At 50.9% G+C, this 15,106-nt stretch overlaps 7 protein-coding genes across 7 annotated transcripts; 3 read left to right on the forward strand and 4 right to left on the reverse strand.

Moving 5' to 3' along the window:
• Nucleotides 1-1,064: 1,064 nt before the first annotated feature.
• Nucleotides 1,065-1,712, reverse strand: CPAR01_13962 (uncharacterized protein; the record flags this gene model as incomplete). Its single annotated transcript, XM_060498214.1, has 2 exons — nt 1,065-1,553; nt 1,671-1,712. 2 exons carry the CDS (start codon nt 1,710-1,712, stop codon nt 1,065-1,067), a joined length of 531 nt encoding a protein of 176 aa, XP_060342948.1.
• Nucleotides 1,713-1,936: 224 nt separating this feature from the next.
• CPAR01_13963 (uncharacterized protein) lies at nt 1,937-2,161 on the reverse strand (the record flags this gene model as incomplete). The annotated part of the gene is made up of 1 exon (XM_060498215.1): nt 1,937-2,161. One exon carries the CDS (start codon nt 2,159-2,161, stop codon nt 1,937-1,939), a length of 225 nt encoding a protein of 74 aa, XP_060342949.1.
• Nucleotides 2,162-3,708: 1,547 nt separating this feature from the next.
• On the forward strand, nt 3,709-3,876 carry CPAR01_13964 (uncharacterized protein; the record flags this gene model as incomplete). The annotated part of the gene is made up of 1 exon (XM_060498216.1): nt 3,709-3,876. One exon carries the CDS (start codon nt 3,709-3,711, stop codon nt 3,874-3,876), a length of 168 nt encoding a protein of 55 aa, XP_060342950.1.
• A 317-nt stretch (nt 3,877-4,193) lies between these two features.
• Nucleotides 4,194-4,511, reverse strand: CPAR01_13965 (uncharacterized protein; the record flags this gene model as incomplete). The annotated part of the gene is made up of 1 exon (XM_060498217.1): nt 4,194-4,511. One exon carries the CDS (start codon nt 4,509-4,511, stop codon nt 4,194-4,196), a length of 318 nt encoding a protein of 105 aa, XP_060342951.1.
• A 5,059-nt stretch (nt 4,512-9,570) lies between these two features.
• Nucleotides 9,571-10,234, reverse strand: CPAR01_13966 (uncharacterized protein; the record flags this gene model as incomplete). The annotated part of the gene is made up of 3 exons (XM_060498218.1): nt 9,571-9,685; nt 9,749-10,091; nt 10,231-10,234. The coding sequence occupies 3 exons, from the start codon at nt 10,232-10,234 to the stop codon at nt 9,571-9,573; spliced, it is 462 nt and encodes a 153-aa protein (XP_060342952.1).
• Nucleotides 10,235-12,164: 1,930 nt separating this feature from the next.
• CPAR01_13967 (uncharacterized protein) lies at nt 12,165-12,954 on the forward strand (the record flags this gene model as incomplete). Its single annotated transcript, XM_060498219.1, has 2 exons — nt 12,165-12,579; nt 12,641-12,954. 2 exons carry the CDS (start codon nt 12,165-12,167, stop codon nt 12,952-12,954), a joined length of 729 nt encoding a protein of 242 aa, XP_060342953.1.
• Nucleotides 12,955-13,593: 639 nt separating this feature from the next.
• On the forward strand, nt 13,594-14,516 carry CPAR01_13968 (uncharacterized protein; the record flags this gene model as incomplete). The annotated part of the gene is made up of 2 exons (XM_060498220.1): nt 13,594-14,152; nt 14,242-14,516. 2 exons carry the CDS (start codon nt 13,594-13,596, stop codon nt 14,514-14,516), a joined length of 834 nt encoding a protein of 277 aa, XP_060342954.1.
• Nucleotides 14,517-15,106: the final 590 nt, after the last annotated feature.

A 15,106-nucleotide genomic window follows, 5' to 3' on the forward strand; every position in this document is an offset into this window, starting at 1 on the left:
TCGAAGCTCGGCCGTCGCAAGAAGCCCAAAACAAGCGCTCTCAAGTTCCAATGCTGGTGCGAACACGGGTAGAGCAACTTGTAAGCGATTCAGGTCCCCAGTAGCTGGGTATCCGTACGCTGCGCACGCGGCACAAGGTTGTTGATGTCCACTCTTTTTCGAAGAAAGACATCATGTGGGAAAAGAGAAGCAGAGACTCAGACTCGAGATTCAGAGACAAAGCGTAACGCCTGAGGAATGCGGTAAAATGGATTCGTCTCCACCAAACAAACCACTGACGGAGCTTTTTTTTGCTTTGGGCGTGGAGTACCAAGCACTAAGCAACATCTATCCGTTTAGGAAAGAATGGTGATCAAGTCTAGACCCCTCGAGGCCGGGATGCTGGATTAGTATCATTCGTCATATCATGGGCCTGTTTGACCAGTGAGCGACCCAAGCATGCTCATGGATCACACACACACACACACACACACACAATGGGCCAAGCACCAGTAAGCGGAAAAAGGAAGAGGAGCGTGATGCCGTGGTCACTCAAAGTGAGGCCCTTGGGGCCCAGCGTCTGTCGGGATACTGCCAGTCGGGTTCTGCTGACTGATGCCGTGTGGGCAGCTGTGGGCAGTTTCAGAAATGGACCCTGGTGGATTCGGCCTAAGCTTAAGCCGCAGGAGCCAATGATATTCCTGAAGAGCTTGCCCTGTAGGCGCTAGGATCATCTCAGCCTTTTCATTGGTTCCCTCAGATTCATTCCATGATGTCCAAGTGGGGCGCCCGTTCTCGCTCCCACCTCACCTGCCCCTCCCCTGCCTGTCTGCTCTTGTCCTGTCCTGCCTGCCTGCGCTTGCTGCCAGCTGCCGCCCCTCTCCCAGCGTTTGGCCTGGTCTCCTTCCCGTCCCACCTCCAGACCACACCAAGCACCACACTACACACACATATCCCGTCTACTCCGTACCACCAACGTACTCCATATACTACTTGCGCATGCACACGACCAATCCGCCCACGCTCACCCTTACTCGCATCACACTGGTCAACATGGGCCAGAAATAGCTTTTGCTTTTTTGAGATCACTGCCCATTCATCTGGGAATCGTTGCACGGCACATGCGGGAGTGAGATCGGGTCGCAGAACCTTCGGCCGCCTCGCCCCAGTACAGTGTGCGCCTGGCGGCTGCTGAGATTACCTGCGAGCCTTTCACCTCGACCATGGTCCATCTCGGCTTCACACCGCATCAGCAGATCTCCTGTTTTATTCTCTCCCCTCATCATCCCGCCTAGCTCGCGCGGGGCTCCGGCCGCCAGCAGGTCGAGGTCCTTGCCGCCGGCACAGTATTCGTGGTCGAGGAAACAGGAATAGAAACATCCCAGCCGACCAAAGTGATGTGCTCGCCTACCTGCATGGACTTGGGACATCATACATGGAAACATTGCCCTCCTTGCTACCAGGCTTGACCGTGATGGGGATGGGCATTCGTCTGGCAATGGCACGCTACGAGGAACGACTCCAGCCATGAGATGAAACTTGAACCTCCGAGAAGGAGCGTGAGAGACGAGGATCTGGGTATATCGGCAGTCGACCTAGCTGGGGCCTCGGCGACCTCGCGCTACCGTCGTCCTTTATTTCTCCGGCGGCGGCTGGTCGACGGTAGCCGTCACTCGCCACCACCGGCCTACCTGCCGCTCACCTGTCAAATCTGCACAATAATTCCCGACCATTGTGGGTGAGTTCCACCAGCCTACAGGCTACTGCAAAGGAAAAAGAGACTTTCTTCGGACTTTTACCACAGGGCCCGTTGCGTTCTTCACAACCTGGCTGACACCGGCCATGACGACTGACTGCAGTTCAGAGAAGCAGATACGAATACATCTGACCAACTTCACCCTTGAACTCAAAAAGCATGTCGAGTTCCCTGGATCCGGTTCAGTGGGGATGGGAAAGGCTACCAAACCCAGAGCAACTCTGAAACGACAGGGAAGGGACGGCCGATCTTCCTCGCCTCGCTGAGTCGACGAAACATGACATTTTCGACGTCGACTTGTCCTCGACCCGCGTCGTGGCTGGTGGTAGTGGTGGTGGTGGTGGGCATCCACGACAACCTCAGGGACACTGGCGCCCAGCAGCCGTGCCGGCCGCGCTCCCCCATGGCGAAGTATGATTCGTGCATGAACCAGCCTGTACGGTGTGGTTCTCTCTCCCTAATCCCTATCCGCACCAGCTGCGGTGACGGCGGAGAAGAAGTGTAAACGATGCGACAGCAGCATGCACCCAGCCATCTATTTCCACCGCGGTTTCCATCAACAAGTTTCCCCCACCCTCGATACAACAATGGCTAGTTCTCTTTGCGCAAACTACGGGCAGAAGCTCGTGTTGATGTCAACCCGCAGGCCTTCTCCAGTTTTCCCTGCAACCGGCGGGCTTATCCACAGGGCTTCGCCGCTTTCCTAGCTTTCCTAGGTGGTCTGGAAGGGTGCAAGTGTGCTTGGAGCCAATGTTGTGCAGCACCCGAAACACGGTGAGAGGGGCGGTTTTCAGGTACATGAAACACGGGCGACGACTTTCTAGGGACATGTCACATCGTCTTCCAGAACGACTTGAGGCAGCGATCGGCCGTTTATGTCAGCTTTGAACATGCTCGCTCAGCTCTTGAAGGTTGCTAAACGAAGGGATCTCCCCAGCAAGGCTGGGCCTGGACAACCGCACTTGCGTTCAACCCACAGTCCCTTTGCAGGGTATCTCTCGTTGGTGCGTTCCGGTTGGCTCAACTGAGGTCCGACACCTCTCATGGAATCCATACTATCAACAACCAGAAGCTACCAAAGTGGCTGTTCCAAGCATGTCTTCCTTCGACGGGCTCCGCTGTCACGGATCCTGATGATGGGAACGGACGGTCGACCGGGAGATCTAGAGTACACGGACTGGTGCTTCTTTTCTCCTATACTCGAGCCTCGCGAGCTTCGAAAGACACGGAGACAGACAGCTAGACAAGCATCTGTGGCTTGCCTGACTGCGCTTGATCCCGTATGATCTAGCTATGACGTTCCGCTATATATTCTTCTCGAACCATGCTAGTCGCCAGCCTTGTCCTCTCGTGTACATGCGGTGTGCGGACGCCGTCGACCCCGTACCCGGAGCAGAGACCCGGAACAATATCACATCGCCGACCTCTAGATGCGGACGAGGCAACAACTGGCCAATGCAAGCTCCCAACTTGGATAGACGGGACCTAGTTTACTAGGTGCTCTTTTTTTGGCCTTACCTCAAACTTGACGGCTTCTGCCATCGAGTCTTTTACCCATACCTCCTTCACCTCTACCGCCCACCGCTCTTGTTTCATATCGCCATGCTCGTTTCGCTGCCTAGCAGTCCCATGAACACAAAGATCTGTGCCAGGGCCAATCCGATTCCCACCTCCCGCCCACGCACCGTCCTTCTCTTTTCAGTCCTCGTCCGAAGCGATAAACACCAGAGTCTAGTCGGTTTCTGCACAGCATGGATGGCGCACACCTTCACCCACTCTGGCGATGTGCTTTGACGCCGTGCCCGAGTTGCACAGGTACCACTCGGGCAGATGTCTGAAACATTGACAGACGAGATATCCAGTCTTTCTCGTAACTAACAGATGTTCTGCTTCTCTGCCTCTCTCTGGCGCCCATTGTCGTCCCCACCATCAGCCGCCACTGCGTCGCCTTCACTTGCCCTCGTGGGCATGCTATGCCACATGCCTCGACTGCTTTAGTCCGCGTCTGTGGACGAGGAAGCGCCGACATAGCCTCTCAAGCTGCATGGAATCCTTCCATCTCTCTCCATCTCGCAACCGAGCTTTGCCTCTGTAGCCGGTTGTTCCTACCCGTCTGCCCGTCGTCCGCCCTTCTCAGGTAAATCGTGAGATCCCGTCATGTCAGATACTGCCTGCCACGGCCACACTAACCACAACCTTCCCAAACGAACTGCTGCGGCTACTGAACTGACAAGTCGGCATCAAGCCTGCCTGACCTTGCCAACTATCTGGGCAAACGTTCCTCCCGCTTTCCGCCACAGACCACAGGTGTGTCCCCTAACCGCCTCGAACAACCATGATCTTCCCAGATCCCCATCACAACTGGACTGCTCTCCCCTCCCTCGGCGTCGCCCCGCCGATGGACCCCTGGACCAAGAGATCGACTCCTGAAACTGCAGTCTTCGTCCGTCTGCGAATGCTATTGGTGTATGCCACCCTGAGGCATAAAGATCTGGTAGGCGCTCAGACTTGGGACACCGGCCGGAGGCAAGGAAGGGCCTCCCTCGCGTCGGGTTGACTCGTTGGTCCCCTGGAAAAAGCAGAAAAAGAACAAGAAGACTACCTTGTTGGTCAGCGGCGGGCGTCTCCTCCGACTGGTTGATTGGGGGCGAGTGACTTTTTTCAACCCATGGTGTTGAAGAAGGAGGAGTCCAGCAAGTCGCATTGCTACGGAGCTCTCTTCCCTGCACGTGGCGTTCCTTGAACTCTCGAGGGGAAGGTTTGCCGAGTCTTTCATGCCCTCGACGCTTGGCGCCGGCAAGGCTAGGTCGATCACCAGGGTTGAAGGGGTTGGAAACCAACTCTTTTGGGGGCGAAAAAAAAGCTGGAAAGCAGATAGAATAGATGGTACTCAGGCCATGGTTAGCTGTGCTACTTTGCCATTCGGTCTTGTGACCGAGGGATGATTTGGGAGTGGCCAGTGGCAACGGGGACAGGCGAAGGGGCAACCTATCTACGGATAGATACCCTTCGATGTCTGAAGACGTCTAGCTGGAGTATTACGACAGCCATCGACGGCCCTGGTCCACGATATTCAGCAGATCTATCTCGCCGCCTCTTGTCCGTTCCTCTAGCCGGTACGGTCCTGCTCGCGGTGCCGATGACCTTGACTATACGCGGGCGGCGAGCGTCACTCACTTCCCTCGGTTCGGACGGGGGACCCTCCATCATCCCCGGGTATGGCTTCTCAGCATGACTCTAGAACGCATAATGAACCTGCCTTGTCTTTTCATATACACAGCATGCTGGCTTCCGCTTTGCTCGGTAGTGGGCCGCCTTCCCCCCAGCGGCTTTGCCTGCCGTTATGTGCGAGGGCCCCGGGTGGTCCCAGATTCATGGAAGAGAGTATGCCCGGATGTCGTACGGAGAGAATCAGATCACACTGCGAGTCGTGAACGCGTGGAAAAGCACCGTGTGGTGGTACGTGGGGTTTGATTGACGGGAAAGGGCGGCTGCGGGATGCCTTTGCCTGTTTCTGGCAAATGTACCGGGCGAGGAATATAGATAGAGAAAATGGAGTATCCGTGACGGGGTCAATATGCTGCCACTTGCGCGCCGGCAATGTCTTCTCTTTTTGCTTGGCTTGACCCGAATCGGCGGGATTGTAAAAGAGTTCCAGTTCCATATCATTGTCCGCAATGTGCCGTGTGTTCGCCCCTTGGCCTTGTGTGATCTACAAGAATCAAAGTTTAAAATCTCGTGCTTCTAGAATCTTTTTTTTGCAAAAGCCAGCAAATGGCATTTCTCTCGGGACGAAAATGGGCGAGAGAGATTAGGCGAGAGTTGTGACTGACTCTTGTGTCTTTTTTCGGGTCCTCGTCCCGGGTGGTGGTGTTGTTGTTTCCCCCCTTGACTTGCCTTGGCTTGTCAAAGTTTCTCGCACGCTCTGGTGACGGGACCACCGTGTGTGACCTGCCTCAAAGCTGGCCAGCCTCTCACCATCCTATTATGCTGTTCTTGTTGTTGTTGTTGTTGTTGTTGTTTTCAGCTGGAGTGAGGCGGACTGACCGAACTGACTGTCCCCGTGCGGAAGGAGATGGAGGGGAGGGAGGGTTGAGGAAAGGAGTGCAACTCGCCCCAAATCGGTTGCTCGATAAACTTTCTTTGTTGGGGTTGCGTGGTCGGATGGGGGTACTACGGATATGCCCGTGGGAAAAGCCCGGATCTCTCTTCCTTCGGCAGTGTAGACCATTTCCTCTCTTTTTGGCTCCTTGATTTTTTCAGATGTCAAAAGTTGGGTTTGGTTTGGCTGAAGTGGACAACGTAGTTTGAGCAGTGGACATGTATTACGTACGTACGTGTGTATGTGTTTAGTGAGTTTGACTCGGTGTCCCCTTAAGTTGATCTGATGTTGGGCGGACCTTGGATCGGATTGTGGGCGGACGGGCACCCACGCGATGCAAAGACGGACGGATGAGGGGACGGAGAGGAGAGAATAGGAGAGAGATGTGTGCGTGAGTGAGAAAAGAGTTCGCGGGTCTGGGGTGGCCCGTCCGTCCGGATTGGACTTTTTGCCCACGCGGCTTCCGAGTCCGAGGTGAGCCGAGTTATCGACTGACTTGATATGTCCCGCGTGGGCAGCAAACTCGGGCCCGGGAAGGCGAGAAAGATTTTGTTCCCTTAGTCAGTTGAAGGGTGTTGCGGTTCGTTGAGAGGAAAAGGATATCTGCGTGGCGAATAGCTGTCAAGCAACTTAGAACAACAGGGAGTAGCACGGGCAGTTTCCTTTCTCGTCTCGGAGAGGACCCCGGCAGTGAGCTGATACTTGATGGGTTGAATGACTCTTGCGTCGATATACATACAATATGACGTTGAGTGTACTTCACAATGACGACGTTGGCAACGACGACGACGACGACTTCAATTGCCGAATGGTGCTCTGTGTCAGTTTGCGGCCAACTTTTGTGTTGTCAAATGTCGTGTGGTTGCATGTGTTAGCTGACTTGAGCTGAGGATTTGACTCGTGAAGAGCCTCTCGGTCTGTCGATCATGTTCAGTTGTGGTTGATGTAACAAGACTCGATATTCTTGGAAGATTGCACTTGATATCGAAGAGGGGGCACTTACGTAGGTTCTGCTTTGGGCTCGAAGTCTTACGTCTAATTCATGGTGACCGTTGTTGAGTGGACTGACGGTTTCTTGTTGTGAATGAGGCTCTTAAAGCGGGAAGACATTTCAGTTCAGAAACGTTACCATACTTATATCTGCCTGAGAGTTACCGAGAATATGTAGGTGTCTATCAAAGGCGTAATGTTCGTAGGAGAAGGTCTCCCGTGTGTAATTTCCATGATCATGTGTTGATGTTGATGATGTTAGAGGCATGTTGAGTTCCACCATCATCAAATGTACCCTCTTGAAATGTGGATGCGATAGCTAGACGACATGGTATTAATCTCTATTCCTCGGCTATCGCTATCGTTGCTCAATAGTCTGCTCTGGCGGACACTTTGTGTGATAGCACTCTGACAATCTGCTTCTTCCCCTATTCATGGTTCAACTTTGGCCTAGCTTATGAAGCAATACACTAGCTCCAGCTATTGAGTGTCAACTCTGCTTCAGAGAGCGACTGTTGTTCTATAATCTGGCGAATACGGGTCTAGACTCTTTTCCTCGCCCACATACACACATTATCTCTCGCACACCTAACGGTAGTGATTTCGACGGATGCTACGAGCTATATCGAATCTCTCGGCAATGCGAGGTCCCTGCTTGCCTTGAGCCCATGCCGCGAACGAAGACATGTGATTCGAAAAACGCAAGTCTATATAAAAAACAATCTCGAGATGAGACTTAATGTCTGCATGTACTTACCCGCAGTCTTCTCCGATGGCACAGTTCGTGACTGGCTGACTCGGGCAGCTGCGTCCGAGCTATGCGCGTCTCTATGTTACTACGTCGAGGCAAAGCGTAGGACAGAATGACATGTGGCTTGAGTCTTATCAACGGTCTGGAAAATCACGGTCGTGTTTGTATGTCATTCGTCAGCAAGATGGAAGGCCTTGGCGAACAAAATGAGGTTTATATGGCAGACTCTTCTGAGGGGTAGATTTCGGCTTGTGGCGAATAGAATGGTATGCAGCGTCATACTCCATACTTATAGCCTCTGTTTATTTAAATTCACTGCAGAGTCTTATGATGGCCTTCATTGGGCAAATCAGGCTTCTTTGGAAGTTGATTCATCATGAATCAGAGGTCTTTCAGCCAGACTTGGCTTAGATTTTGGCATCAGGGTTACGAGACCCCTCGTGTTGCCTCTTATAAACAGGTACATTGGTGACAAGTTTCGGGTAGAACGGTAACTTGAAGGCTTTTCTTAGTGCGGCTTTGCAGAACATAGACCTGTGGTCAAACATGAGCTTGCCAGCTCACCCTCCAAGAAGGCTCGTCTTTGCCAAACCTTTGTTGTATCCATTCCATATGAGGCCCTTCAAGTTCAGCAGTGGCATACTGTATGGCCATAGAGATTCATAGCTAAGATATTAACACCAGACATCGATATGCGAGGCCTATATAGCAACGCTCGGGGTAATGAAACAGTGCACAAGGAAGCAAAATCAATAGATGCATGGAGACAGCAGCCGAATACTACCAGACATCGGTCTGAGTACTAAATATCAGTTAAATTTGACCTCTCTATGAACGAGCAATGTTATCAAGGGAACGTCCGAAGCATCGATATCTCTTTCAATGCAATGTTAATGGCCGTGACACCACGACTAACACAGGCAAAGCATTTCGTGGATCTGATCAGATATTGCTACCGAGATCCATATGATTCAATGTAAATATCGAGTGATCTCAATCAAAATCAAAAGCGCCCGAAGACTGCTGATAGGAGCTCTTAGAGTTGCTGCTCCTTAACAATGGACACACCGCAGACGGTATCAACAAACGTCACCTTGCGTCCACTGAAGGGGTCAGACCTTCCGGGACAACCAGCAGGCGTGATTTTTTTTAAAACATGCAAAGCCACATAGTGCTGCTACATGTTCAGGTAAGTTCTCTTCTGGCCAAAGCATACGAGCAAGTCAAAACGTCGTCACCCGCCGCCGCCCTGAACTCCACACAAACTCACACATCCAGCATGCTCGTGAATCCACCAAAACTTCAAAAACATACAACACCAGGTATTCGCTGGTCGTCACCGACCCAACTACTAATCCGGCCCTCATTGGCTTATCTATGGGAGAGCGGACGGGATCCCGAGTTTTCCAATGGGTATGGTCGTATGTGGTGTTTTGACGATGCTAAGTTGAAAATATCGTCGGGAAAAGCTAGGGGGCGGCAGCGCAGCAACCGACCCAACAACTCGACCAAGGCATTGGAATTATATACATATAATGAGAAATGAGCATCTGTAACAGTCCTTCCAAGTTGTCTGATAGGTCAGGTCTCGGCCACACTTGACAGCTTTTTTCCATCATGCTCAGCATCTAACTATCTTTGCGTCAACCTGGTGCACACCTGGAATCATCACCCTATCTTCGCAATAAACAAAACAGAAGCTGTTTTGTATTATGAACTGATAGTTAATCTTGGGATCAACTACAAGCACCCCGTATCCGTAGTACCTTGTCTTAGTCAGTATCTAAAGCTGCAAAGACCAGCACGACTGTACTCCCTATAACCTACGCTCAATTCGCTCATGAATATGACATCGATAGTAGACTATCTTAGATTTATTATAGACTTAGGTCTATCGTGTTAGATGGTTGGGTAGCTAACATGGCGTCTGTCATTTTTACCGAACTACTCCTGCCGAAGTACAGCGGCACATACTAGACTGGCGTCCTAACATCAGTTCCGCTTGGTTTCGACCTTGAAGGCATGAACAAGGAGCACATCCGCATTCGCGTTGGGACCACTCTCAGATGTCCCAGCTGGAACCTTCAGTGAGATGGCAAGAGAGAAGCTGTGAAATGGCAAACGTCAGCTGATTACCTACGTAGGTGAGAAGGGCCTGGAAATGACTCACTATTCCGAGGCCTTGTTCTTCAAAGCCACGGCACCAGTCATGTTGCTGTCTTTACCAGTCTCCATGACCTCGCAGTATTGGGCTAAGTCTTGAAGTGGCATGCCGTTTTGGCGGTAGAGATCCAGTTTCTCGTTTGGGATTCTGGGAGACTGTGGGCCGCCAAGTCCAAGTACTTGCTCCCAGCAATTCATTTTGTCCATATCATCCTCACCAGCAACAATCACAACAGTAGACATAATTCCACCCCAGAAAGCCACTTCTAGGATTCTTCCACCCTGGCTTGCTGGTGCATCGATGGTAAGTGCCGGGGCTACGAGTCGAGAGAGGAGTCCGGTCGGAACAGCTAAAATTATGTCAATGGCTGGGTTATCGTTTGACTGCCCGCAACTCGAGAACTACTCACTAGATATCCCCAACGCCCCCAAGCAGAAGATTTCGAATGGCGTTGAGGGCTGGTTGTGGTCTTCCAACGCTAAAAGAACCCATGATGAAGCGGTAGTAGGAACTGAGTGTTCAACTTTACGGCAAGACAAATTAGTAATGGTAATGAATATCAGGGATCAGGTTCAGACGGGCTGGAAGGAATCAAAGCAAGTAGCTATGCGTGATCTGAGTAGCTCTCCTATTTATTCACCGGTGTTAGACGACTGTGACCAGGGACTCTTCTTAGCACTAGCACGGTGCCCAAAGTATCCGCTCTGAGAAAGCATGAACCAAGCATTTCGCGAATATGTCCACATCGTATGATGTTTCCAACGAGGCTGGCTGAGTTGTGTGATATATGTGCGCAATCACCGGACTTGGAAAAGTGTTGCAGCCAAGCTCGGTAGTGCTCAGGTTTGCGGTCATTCAGTCACTATACTGCTTGGTCAAGGATGCTGTACCAAGCTCATTTGAACATATTTCGGATAGTGGAATAAGGCAACGAAAAAATACCTGGATATCGTGCACGATCATCTGAGTCTGGACCTCTCTGCTCACCGATCATTCCCGTACTATGATAGGTACTGAGCGGCTGATACATTGTCGAAAACGGAAATGCTCTTCCCTACCGAACGGCACTAATGTCAGTCCTGCTGTCTCATTTCAGCTCCCCTTAGCTCCCGCCGGCAAGTACGCCACCGCGACGCTGAGGTTCTTCCCCGCGTTTCCACCCCAACGTCGCATGATTGAAGCTTGCAAGGGGTTAGTGAGGTCTACCGTGAATCGTGAATACTGGTGGTTGGCCTTGTGGATGTCTTTCACAAAGTCACTACTCAATACTGCTCCGGAGACTGTGTTTAATGATGTGTATCAAGCATATTGACGATCGAGACCTTCAAGCCCCCACATGATTACTTGTTCTGTTGATATCTCGCCAGGCTTGCGAACAGAAAGCTGAAGAGAACACGAGATAGCTTTGCTCTATGTCTTACTAAGCTTCGACTAAGTCCGACACCGTTCATCATTGTCGACCGATGCCTTAACATTTTATTCCGTTGGCATTCAGTTCATGCATGTATAATGTGTGAGGTCCTAAGCAAAATTGCCCACCTGCCCCCCCTTGAGTCCCAACCCGGAACTGAGGCGTCAAAATTTATCAGCCCAAGAATGTGATAGCTCAAGAACATCTTGGACTTTGCATCACTTCTCGTATACAGGCGAATCCCGAGCGAATAGATCAAGAAGTATGAAAGCAACAAGTCGAAAGCAGCCTCAACGCATCATTCAAGTGGAAAGTGAGCATAGTGTTAGGTGTATGTTGGCTTCCTTCTGAAGCCAAGATTCCCTGTGCCTCCAAGAAGGCGGTGAGAAGTCGACACTACCACCATGTAGTCGCCCTAGATGTGTCGTGGATTATCACGAAGTCTGACTGGCGCGTACTTCGCCTTCTTAGAGTAAGGCATATTGGTTATGAATGCAGTCAGACGTAAGGTGCTCACCATCTTCACCCATGCAAGCCACTTGGAATTGCAAACATGTTCAAACGAGAAATGGCGCAACATCATCACACGATCGACACCGCCTTCTGATTCAGATTACGCATCAACATTTGCAGCTCTTTCTTAGTACACCCCGAAAGCCCAAAGCATGAAGCGAGAGGCAAGAATGGGCTGGCGTGGTGGAACTGATTGGAGTAACACTCTTCGACACAGTTGTTTACATGGGAATGCCGCGAAACCAAAGGAGAGGAATGCAGCCAGACAGGATGTGTAATCTTTAACCGCACTATAGACTACATGAGGCTCGAAGATTTGGGTTGCTAAGAGTTGGCCAACCTTGGACATTGAAGATACTATAAAAGCTTCATCAGTTCCCTCTCCAAAACAATTCAAAGAGAAGCACCCATAAACCCAATCAGCTTCATATCTCAACTACTATACTACTTCTAAATCACAATCATCATTTGGCCGTCGCCACAACCCAGACTATCAAAATGGCGAACTTCAAAATTACAATCAACAACAAGTCCAACAGCGACCGCGCGTTTCTGCTTTTCCAGGATATGCCGATTCCAAGCAATCTCAATCAAAAAAATGTATTCGCCAACATTTACCAGCGTTCTCCTACCATCAATGGCAAGGGTGCTGCCCACACCGACTTCACCATGAAGCAGCAGTATTATGCCATTTATGGTACCTCTCAGACAACTGCAGATGGAGCCATCCGTGTTGACACTGGCGACTCCGTCCCTGCCAAGCTTGGTCCCAACGGAACACTTGCTGTTGTCACCACCGTCGATCACAATGGGACGGACCCAACTTGGGATCAGTCCCAGATGGCTAACACGGCCCAAGCCAAGGGCGGCTTTGACCTTCGCGCCGACAACACCTTCAAGTTCCCCAATCCCAGTAAGACCTGCATTACCATTAGAGTCGAGACGACTCTAGTTCACTTGCTGAAGTTTCGCAGATGAAATCTACATCGGTTGCGGCGCCCAAGACCCGAAGACTGGCGAAGTGATTCCTATTCAGACCTGGCTCGCCCAGCCAGGTGTCACTAGCCAGATCTTTCCCAGGGTCATATACTACATTGCCTTCGGTAACTTCGAACCAGGTGTTGTTGTGGACAGGAACACAATCGGCCAAGTTCTGAAGGTGGACTTCAGCGGCGCAGCTATCCCAAACGCCACCTTCACTCTCACTAACAACGGCACTTACGTACCTGATGACAAGGTTGAGTCGAACGGCGTCCACTGGAGCTTCGGAAACATTGACGGGGTTTAAGAATGTTTCGTTATCCAGAGAAGCATGCAGTAGTACTTAGTGAGGCATGCAGAGATATGGTCGCGGATGTTACGGAATGATTTGCTGGAGCTTATGAAGTGATATCGGTGTTAATGGATTTGAGGAGAGACGAGATGGGAAACAACTGCTTGCTTTGTTGCTGTTTTTTTAAACTTAAAATACGGCCTAGGTCGCTCGCCATAAAACCCCGGAATACAACTACTGGAAGAAACTCCCGTTTTCGTTCTTGAAAGTGCAGCCAACTGACATTAGCGGGCACCTACACACCCCAACTCAATGAATGTTAGGAGGCAATCAGGTAGCGCAATGCTACAACACGGAGGGCTAGCTTGATATGTTTTCATCTTTTGCAACCTGAATATGAATCAAGTGGCATATGAGGCGCCCAATCAAGTCCATGGCCAGTCACAACCCCAATCCCCTTACAGAATGTTGCAATCTCTTGGGCTCGGCCTATAAATGAGTCGCTCCGCACTCACAACTTTCCCTCTATTCTCAATACGAAAGACAAGCTCTCTCTTTCATCTTACGCCCAATTCTCAAATTTCAACCGCCGTCGGCCTTCACTCTCCCCATCATATAAAGTTGTTCAATCCTGAACGCTACACAGAGGTCAGCATGGATTCAGCGTCATCTACCGAGGATAATGATTCCAGTGACATCAACGTCGACTATACAATGGCTCTATTAAGGGAGGAGCCCCAAATCTATCATTCTTTGCTGGCGCCAAAATGGCTCGACATGCGTTGGACTATCAATGTGAATAATCTCAGCGCAAACGCAACTTCCTTCATCTTGTATCCATCTCCACCAAAGTTTATCTCGAACGACCCGGGCGACTCGAACGTCTTCACCTGCGTATACCAACAGAGCAAGTCAATAAATGCGAGAACAGGTTCCACTGTGTTTGGGATTGCCATGCAAGGTGTCGGTACGCACCCAGTTGTCGTGGTTACAGGCTCCCCCAATCACCAGTTGGAGCCAAACCTGGAGGTCTACGCAACTGATACGTGCAACGCCTATCTCGCTGAGAAACCCAAAGCGAGTTGCACTATGACCTTGACTAAAGACGCAGCGCCATATTTCACAACTAGTTCAAGCGGTGTATATGAGAACAGCAAGTCACGAGACGCCTCCATTCGCATTTCGTGCGGAAGCTTTCCCGGTGATACTCTAGGTACGTCATGATGAAGGTTCCTATACCTCGTATAATACAACCTCGAGATGAATTGTGTCAGTGGTGAACTTATGCCTTTATCTCAATAGCACGACCATTTGTTGGCCTTGGTGCGCCAGCGCCGGTGGGAGTAGGCATTGTGCCAATCGTCGTGTGGAAAGCAGTCCCCAGCCAGAGTTTTAACCTGGCACCAATGTCTAACAAATGGAGGATTACAAAGTCGACTAGCAAACCAAGAACGATCTTGGATCTCAGTTCACAGGAGCCATCTGACTGGATAGAGGTCGAGTTCACCGACGACAACCGGGAGATACAGATCGATCACAACAACGATGGAACTTTCTCGTTATCCGGCGACGAGTAGGACGGTACTTCACATGGCTGGCGGCAGACACATTCCTTATCTGAATGATTGACTACTTAGCCTACTTGAAGGAGCCGTAGATAAATTACAAAGTTGACAAAGTAACACATTCTCAAAATTTTGCAATAGTGCACCATGTCGAAGAGGCGTGTCGTTGGAACTGGCCAACACGTGACTGGCACGTCGAGGTGTGGATGGGGCTTACAGCTGCATATTTGGACCGGGGATTAGGCACGGGCTTCATGGTGTAGTCGAACTTTTGACCAGGCGTGGTGTGTAAGTCAGCATCAACGATCCTCACTAGTAACTGAACAACTCCATGAAAGAGCCTCTCCTAGTATAGCAAGAGAGAGAAACGTCTGCGGCGTGATTGATGCCCGGTCTTCCGACGTGGCGGCTGACAAGTCGGCAGACCTCACGTGCACCGCTGCTAAGTCTTGCTTGACTTCATCGAACATCTACACCGGTGAGATCAGGACTCATCTCGCGAAAAGGTCAACGTAGGGGATGGACGAAGCAGTGCTATGCGAGTACCCAAACTAGTAATTAGCGACTTCATCCGTCCGTCCCCTCGAGCAAAGACCAACTCC

This window comes from Colletotrichum paranaense (assembly GCF_030867605.1).
Source record: "Colletotrichum paranaense strain IMI 384185 chromosome Unknown Scaffold_14.1, whole genome shotgun sequence".
Taxonomy (NCBI): domain Eukaryota; kingdom Fungi; phylum Ascomycota; class Sordariomycetes; order Glomerellales; family Glomerellaceae; genus Colletotrichum; species Colletotrichum paranaense.